We start from the raw sequence: 9049 nt of genomic DNA on the forward strand, positions 1-9049 counted from the left end.
GAGTCTCTACGGACTTAAACAGGCCGCAAGGGTCTGGAACTCGACAGTGAAAAAAGTGTTAACCAGTCTTGGATTCCGTCAGTCAGAGGCAGACGCCTGTCTTTTCACCAAACGGCTAAGTAGTGGCGATTTGATCTATGTGTTGATTTACGTCGACGATATGATTATCGTCTGCAAAGATGGACAGCAGATCGCTCGACTGGAACGTGAACTTCAGCAGCATTTCGAAATATCATCTCTCGGTGAAGTGAACCTGTTCCTTGGTATTAAGGTAACGAAGGATAAACAAGGCGTGTATTCTCTGAGCCAGAAGTGTTTTATTCAGGAGATTGCGAATCGATTCGGTCTTGACGGCGCGAAGACGTCGAAGTACCCACTAGATCCCGGGTATTTCAGACTGGACGCTGGTGAGGCACTGGCTGACAACGTTCAATATCACAGCCTCGTCGGTGCGCTACTGTACGTTGCTACGAATACTAGACCGGACATAGCAGCAGCGATCTCCATTCTCAGCAGAAAGACCAGCCAGCCAGCGCAACGGGACTGGCTTGAGTTGAAGCGTGTGGTGCGCTATCTTGTAGCCACACAGGACCATCAGCTGAGACTGGGCAGTGACCGTTCGAAGAGTCTTTCGTTGGTCGGATACAGTGATGCCGACTGGGCCGGGGACACAGCCGACCGGAAGTCCACCAGCGGGTTCGTGTACCTGGTCGGCGATGCTAGCGTAAGTTGGGCAAGCCGCAAACAAGGTTGCGTAACAACTTCAACGATGGAATCGGAGTATGTCGCGTTATCCGACGCGGCGCAGGAAGCGGTTTGGCTCAGACGGTTGTTGGCGGAGCTGGGACACAACCAACAGTCACCCACAGTCGTCAACGAAGACAATCGCAGCTGCATTGACTTCGTGTCGCTGGAAAGACAGAACAAACGCAGTAAACATATTGATACACGATACTACCACGCTAAGGATCTATGTGCTCGTGGTGTGATTCAGCTATGCTATTGCCCATCGGACAACATGGTGGCTGACGTTTTCACTAAGCCACTAGGACCGGTGAAGATGCAGACATTTAGAGAGAAACTTGGACTACGCCAGGGAAGCGGGGTCCAGTGATCAGCGAGGAGGAGTGTCGGTGTTTTCAGTCTAAGGGCGCTGATACACTGTGCCTAATAACTTCAGTCACCGGGGAGAAACCGGAAGAATAAAAAACATTGATTTTTTCTGTACTGTCATTCACAAGTTGTTTTTCATATCTCCAATAAAGACGTGTTTTTTGTTCAAAAGTATTTTCCACGTTTCCCACGCTAGTTTTTATTCCACTGCGGGAGAAAATCCCTTCGCTGGCCATTATCCTTCCTACACATCTCCGTTCAAACGTGGAAGTAGCTTGGATCACCATCAATCACCAATTCATCCCATGTGCAAATACAGCTTCTGGCGCTGCACTACCACTGAAGGAGGAATTCCAATGTCGGATGACTGGGTTTCATCGAAGCATTCGATCTGTAGAACAAACCACTCGCTTCCATCTGCGATCAGGTTAATCAGCTCATTTTCAATCCGGATTGTGGAAACCGATACCTCACCCGATACCCCGAAGTATTCAAGGACAAATTGGGCCACTGCACGAGGACGAAGGTCAAGCTGTTCCTGAAACCACAGGCTGTGTTTCGCCCGAGGCGACCTGTACCGTTCCATGCTGTCCAGACCATTTACAGAATTTCAACATAATCACTCCAGTGGATCCATTCTCCGAATGGGCCACACCAATTGTCGTTGTGATGAAGCCAGGAGGAAAAGTTCGCATATGCGCTGATTATTCGACGGGACTGAATGCTGTTCTGGAACGACACCACTACCCTCTTCCGACACCCGATGACATCTTCAGCAAGCTTGCGGGTAGCAAGATCTTCAGTACACTGCAAAATATTTTTGCTGGTAATCAGCAAACTTTGCTGATTTTTGGCGTGCTGATTGAATTCAGCAATACAAATTACTGTGTATCAGCAATTATTTACCAACTTGCTGAACCATCCAGCAATTTTGACAGTTGATCAGCAAAGTTGTGCTGAAATTCAGCAAAAATGTTGCTGAAATTCTGCAATTTCTTTTGCTGATTTTTGGCGTGCTGGAAGCATTTCAAAAATTTGGGTGTGTACCATTGATCTCTCGGTCGCTTACCTGCAAGCTGAAGTCGACGATGAATCAGAGAAGCTCCTGACGGTTAATACACATCGAGGGTTGTTCCATTTTAACCAGCTAGCCCTGGGTGGTGAAATCCGCACCTGGTGCATTCCAACAACTGTTGAGCAGTTCCTGGACGATTTCATCGTACACACCAAAACAGATGCCGAACACGGAAAAACCTTGTATGCTCTGTCCACTCGACTTCAGCTATTTGGATTGAACTTACGGTTGGAGAAATGCAAATTCTGCCAAACCAGTATCAAGTTCATTGGCCACATTGACGGTCCTGAAAGTATTCGTCCAAAATCAGTGCAATTGTCCAGATATGAATTTTTCTACCCCGATCCCATATGTAGGTATTAAATTTTATCTGGAACGACTCAATCACTAAAATACGAAATGGGATTTCACAAAACTTAACCTCACTCACAGGCCAATTTCTACGGCAAGTTCATCAGAGAAATTACGTCTAATTACGTGGACCGTTGGACAACTTGTTGAAGAAGGACAGTGAATTCGTTTGGGGTCCACAGTGTCAAGAAGCTTTCATCAACAGCAAGAAAGTGTTTCAATCCGATCTGATGTCAACCCATTCATGCAAGACACACACCTTAATAAATAGTTAGAAGTCGACATCTCGTCTTCCCTCGTAACACTTAGCACGGAATTTATTTTTGAAACTGAGCAAATGTAAAACCAAAGTGGAGCAATTTCTTGCCATTGGCGAACTGTTGAAGACGTTGTTGATTTCGAACGCGGCGGTGGAGTTGCAATTATTATCAGAAAGGAAATCTAATTCCACGTTGTCAACGCTGTCAATCTTCAAGCCATCGTTGGAAAATATACAATTCTCCAGCTCAGCCGGTACCATCGACATCGTAGCAGCCCACTTCTAAGAAAGCAGCCAAACAGCTGTACTCAATAAGTTCAAGAGAGATCTACGCATGCTTACCAACAAAACCAACCCTTTACTTCTTGATCGGTGATTTGAAATCTCGTAATCATCTGTAATCACTATTGGAACTGCCTCAAAAACACCGCAGCAGGAAACATTCTGCTCGACTTGTCTGCTAACAGCCACAGGATTCAGATTCACGCTCCTGTCGACTTTACTCACATTCCTACCAATGAAGGTAAGCCTTCAGTTCTGGACGTTATAGTAACCAACAATGCAGTCGAAATTACATTCCCGCAAGTCAGGCAAGACCTTTCGTCCGATTATTTTCCGATGCTCTTTTCCATTAACGCCGAGATATCACATCAGTCTCCCAAGCATCTGCTACAGGATCCACCGTCGTGTTAACTGGTAACGCTTTCAATACGATCATCGTAGCTGAAGGATCATCTGTCCCCCTGGTTTAGCATACGCCTCACACCCGCAAGACTTCCTGAATCAATCCTGCTGCTCATACGTTTGAGTAACAGAAGACGTCAGTTATCAGGTATCCGTAGGTCGGCCTCAGAGGCACGTTCTCCTCCTTGGATTCACAGCTATCACACACAAATGAACCAGCTTGTTGAATATTAGACATGTGATAACTGAGTCGGTAGTGGTCAGTTGATGCTGCTTGAATTCTGCTTAGACAGGCTTGTAAGATACTTCGCCACCCGTAGAGAAGGCTCAGTACAATACAACTTCGTTTAACGACATGACTCCAAACTATTCCAGTATTGTTTGTTTTGAGTGGCCGCCCAGGTGTCAATCTGAAGCTTAACCCAACACTTTGATACCGAAACAGCTGGTTGAGGATCAATGAAGTCATGTGATGCTCCAGTGCGAGCTAACTATTCATCAGCCAATTCATTTCCAGCAATGTAAGAATGGCCAGGTACCCAACCTAAACAAGGTGAACAGCGTTAACTGCATTCAGCTCCTCGATTTGTGTTTGACAAGCGATAACTATCTTCGACTTAGAGTTGGTAGAAGCAAGAACTTTAATAGCAGCCTGGCTATCTGAACAGAAGTATATTACATACTTTGTCCATTACGTGCTGCTGAAGTACTGATTGCACTGAAAAACAGTGCAGTGTCTACCAAGTGAGTAAGACTGATACAGCCTTAACACACGAGAACAAACACCAACACCTGCTCGACCTTCGAGAAGGAAGCCATCAGTGTAACATACGATGCCGTCTGAAATACTTCTCTCCAGATAACCAAATGCCCACACTTCCCGGGAAGGGAATTTCGTGGAATATGTCTATATGGAAAATTACAAGCAATTGTAAGATTACTTGGAATAAGGACAACTTTGTCCCAATTCAAGTGGAAACAAGGAGGTGTGTATTGAACTGCAGTTCACAGGAGTTCCGTGTAGTGAACCGAGTACCCATCGGCGGTAAGTGCAATAAAGTGCCGTGGGGGTTGACATCGTCATTGGCCATCCTTTGGCATTAGGGTCATTTTTTTGTCAGCGAGCTGCTGCCAACGTGATGCAAAAGGAAGGTTAAGCACATCCTTTGGAGATGAACTAATTTTGATTGGATCGTTCTCACTTCGCCCTTTTGCCACCACAGACATCCATAGGCCAATATTGGTCGAACAACAGTTGTGTAACTGCATTTGATATACTTGGGTGTTAAACCCCAAGTTTAACCAAAGGTTCGCCGGCATTGTCCGAAGGCCATATAAGCTTTCTTGATTTTTAACTCAATATGAGTTGTCCAGGAAAACTTGCAATCAAGTATGCCTCACATTAATTTAAGAATTACGGTTTCGCCTTTCCGTGAACCATAGTTGTTTTACTCGGATTTACCGAAAGGCCATATTGGCGACACCCGCCCTCAACTATCTGAAGAGCTGGCTGATGCACATACCGCCCAGCAATGTAAGGTAGTCGTCGGCAAAACCATAAATAGAAAAGCCGCTATTACTGAGTTGGCTCAATAGCGTATTGTAGTGTATAGATGCTTATTATTATGAAAATTTTATATAATGTGAGATGTGTCTATTTGCAAAGCCAGTATTGATTTTGGTGTACTCGTATATTCGGGATACGTTCCACCCGTTCCACCAAAATCAACCATGAACGGCTCGCGTGCTGTCTGCATGAACGAGAGCTGTCATTCGCGTCGCGTTCGGAGATGGTTGGTTGGTTGGTGATACACATACAAACACACATGCATACAGGCGGCTCTGTGTACAGCGTTGCGCGAATGAAACTGGGTTGATGAACGGTAGAGTTTCGCCGGCATAGATGAATGTTTGTGTTGGTGTGCATGGTCGGTATGGAAAGAAGCGGGCTGAGAGTAGTTTGAAGTCTGGCGTTCAGTTTGTTAACGACTTTCAGAGACGTTCGTTCGTCCCAAAAGTCGTTAACAAACTGAACGCCAGACTTCAAACTACTCTCAGCCCGCTTCTTTCCATACCGACCATGCACACCAACACAAACATTCATCTATGCCGGCGAAACTCTACCGTTCATCAACCCAGTTTCATTCGCGCAACGCTGTACACAGAGCCGCCTGTATGCATGTGTGTTTGTATGTGTATCACCAACCAACCAACCATCTCCGAACGCGACGCGAATGACAGCTCTCGTTCATGCAGACAGCACGCGAGCCGTTCATGGTTGATTTTGGTGGAACGGGTGGAACGTATCCCGAATATACAAGTACACCAAAATCAATACTGGCTTTGCAAATAGACACATCTCACATTATATAAAATTTTCATAATAATAAGCATCTATACACTACACGTATCTGTTACGAGATTCCACAAAAGTGGTGACAAAACTCCCCCTTGAGAGCATCCGCAAACACTCAATTTCCTAATCGCTGCTTGACGCAGAAGAGATATCGGTTTTTCAGCATTTGTTAAATCCAATTGGAAATCATTGGAGATGATATGAGTCCGTGCGGCACGTTGTCAAAGGCATCCTCGATACTTAAGAAAACACCTAAGCAGGATTGCTTTTGAGCGAATAGATTCTTAATATCGTAAACAACCTTGTGTAAAAGAATCACAGTTGACCTACTAGATCGATAGGCATTTTGGTTCACATAAAGATGCATGTTGGCCAAATGAACATCACGGGTGTGATGATTTACAATGCGTTCTAAGCATTTCAGAAGAAAAGAGGTCAACCTGGTAGGTCTGAAACTCTTTTCTTCTCCAGCCTCCGATTCAGCCGAACGTCGTCTGTTCAAACTCTTTCTACATTGCTTCCAGAGCTTCGCCAGATCAGAGTTCCACCAAGGAATTCATCTCGTGGTCTTCACTGACCGCAAAGGGCAAGCTGCTTCAAAAGCTTCCATGATGAAGGCCGTTGTAGTATTAACAGCATCTTATAAATCACTTGGAGTGTCAATGGATAGTGAATATCCATGAAATTTGACCGCAACCAAATCTGTAAATAGATCCCAGTTGGTTGGCTTGGGATTACTGAAACGCAAAGTTTACGCAATAACATTCAAGTGTTCTGCTAGAGCAAAGCGTAATATGTCTGACACTTCCTCTCTAGCAGTTATCGTCGACCATCTCATGGACCTGTAAAAAGAGTTGATGGTGATATTTATTCTTTAATTGGATGTTTTCGCGTGTAGGGTACCGAGCTACTTGGACAGTAGCCTCTATTTTGGACACTTTTCCGCTATAATCCAGTAAATTTCATACCAAATGACTTGAAATTTTGTACACTTGCTTAATAGGTACTTTATTTCTATTTGTTTTCAGACTTGACTATAAAATTCCCACCGGATATGCCTGGCTCCTGTTGAGCTGGGTACCTGAATCGGCTACCGTGCGGCAGAAGATGCTGTACGCTTCAACTAAGGCCACTCTTAAGCTGGAATTCGGTTCGGGCCACATAAAGGAAGAGCTGAATGCCACCACCAAGGAGGAAACCACCCTCAAAGGCTACCAGAAGCACAAGATCGACTTCAGCGCCCCGGCCCCGTTGACCAGCCGGGAAGAAGAGCTTGCGGAAATTAGGAAAAGCGAGGTCAAGACAGATTTCGGAATCGACACCAAACAGAAGACGCTCGGAGGTATCAATTGTCCAATTTCCGACCCGACCAGCCAAGCGCTAGTCGATATGCAACGAGGAGCCTACAATTATCTGCAGTTCCGGATCGATCTGGACGAGGAGAAAATTCACGTGGTCAACGCTGCCAACATCGACATCCTAAAACTTCCATCGCAGATCCCGACGGACCATGCTCGGTACCATCTCTACTTGTTCAAACACCAGCACGAAGGCAACCACCTGGATAGTGTGGTGTTCGTTTACTCCATGCCCGGTTATTCTTGCTCGATCCGGGAACGCATGATGTATTCCAGCTGCAAGGGACCGTTCTCGGCCACGATCGAAAATCACGGCATAGAGATAACGAAAAAGATAGAAATCGACAACGGCGAAGAACTTACCGAGGAGTTCTTGTACGAGGAGCTGCACCCCAGGAAGTTGAATTTGAGGCCGCAGTTCTCCAAGCCCAAGGGACCACCCAGCCGGGGCGCCAAAAGACTGACCAAACCACAAGCCACTGAATAATCTGTTTCGATAGGTTTCGCTCGCATCACACCCGCAGAAACAAATGCATGCAATTCATACATTTTAGGCATTTCTTTTTTTTTTACTGCTTCACACAGGTTCCGTTTCTGGGCCCATAACCGAGTGTTCGCGCTAGAGTACTAACCAGCATCCATTTAGCAATGTGTTTTTATGTAGAGAAGCGCATCTCTTGCCCCATTCGTGTAAACGTAGACCTCTATGTTTCGCTGTGTGTTTGTTTTAGATTTTAACACTTTTTTGTTGCAGTAATAAAAATGCAAGAAAAAAAACGTAAAAGTAGACAGAGAGAATATATTAAGAGCACGAGTGCTGATTCTGTTTTTGTATGATAAGTAGTATTTATATTCGATCTCGGAGGTAGCCTTTCCTTTGTAGAACCTTTTAACAAACGAGTAATAGGATGGCAAAATGAGATTACGAGGCTGATCAGGTGCACGGTGCTACCAAATTTCAAGCAGGCTTCGTCGATGGAACAAAATCAAACAAGTCTCCCTCCCTCAATCAACCAACGTGAAACTGGAACCCTAGGATCACGAGTGATGCAATTTTAAAATGCGAGGTCGCACGCGAGGCGACGAAAAACAAAAAGATGTTAAACAGAGGAGCGACCATGAATTGAAAGTCGAGTTATATACAAAAAAAACGTACATCATAATATTCAGATATGATTCATTATATATTATATCAGCAGTCAATAAAAATGGGTAACGAAGAGGGATATAACACAGAATAAAAAAAAATACAAAACGAATTTTAATGTGAAACAGCTTAGGCTCTAAAGTTTGAAGTCGACGTAGAAGGCTACTAAAAAAAGCGACGTAAGAGAAGTTAAACATATTTCTTATAATATTCTTTATACAGTATGTAGCGATCACAATAACGGTATGCATTACTGAATAAAAGTACTATTTATTGAATGAACAAACCGAAGAGGTCATTCTAAAAAAAAAAAAACTCCCGATAGTTCCTTGACATTTTTATCTACCCCACTTATACAGAAGGTCCTGGTTTCAATCCCTGACTTGTACCTTTTCTTCTACTTTGTATCTTTCTATCTACATTCTCTCTTCTATACATATCTTCTTCTTCTCTCTGTGACTCTACGTTCCCACTGGAACTTGGCCTGCCTCTCTTCAACTTAGTGTTCTTTGAGCACTTCCACAGTTATTCATTGAAGGGCTTGCCTGCCATTGCATGAATTTATACCTATATTGTGAGGCAAGTACAATGATACACTATGCCCAGGGAGTTGAGTCTATACATATACATCTCAAGTATATTCGTATCACAGACAAACAGACGTAACACTTCGAACAATTTTCGATTCAAATGATAGTCACGGAAA

General features: G+C 44.3%; 1 protein-coding gene across 1 annotated transcript; it reads left to right on the plus strand.

Annotated features, from left to right (window-relative positions):
- Nucleotides 1-6199: 6199 nt before the first annotated feature.
- On the plus strand, nt 6200-8629 carry LOC109400906 (twinfilin). The gene is made up of 2 exons (XM_062859889.1): nt 6200-6227; nt 6842-8629. Exons 1-2 carry the CDS (start codon nt 6200-6202, stop codon nt 7681-7683), a joined length of 870 nt encoding a protein of 289 aa, XP_062715873.1. The 3' UTR covers nt 7684-8629.
- Nucleotides 8630-9049: the final 420 nt, after the last annotated feature.

This window comes from Aedes albopictus, chromosome 1 (assembly GCF_035046485.1).
Source record: "Aedes albopictus strain Foshan chromosome 1, AalbF5, whole genome shotgun sequence".
Taxonomy (NCBI): Eukaryota; Metazoa; Arthropoda; class Insecta; order Diptera; family Culicidae; genus Aedes; species Aedes albopictus.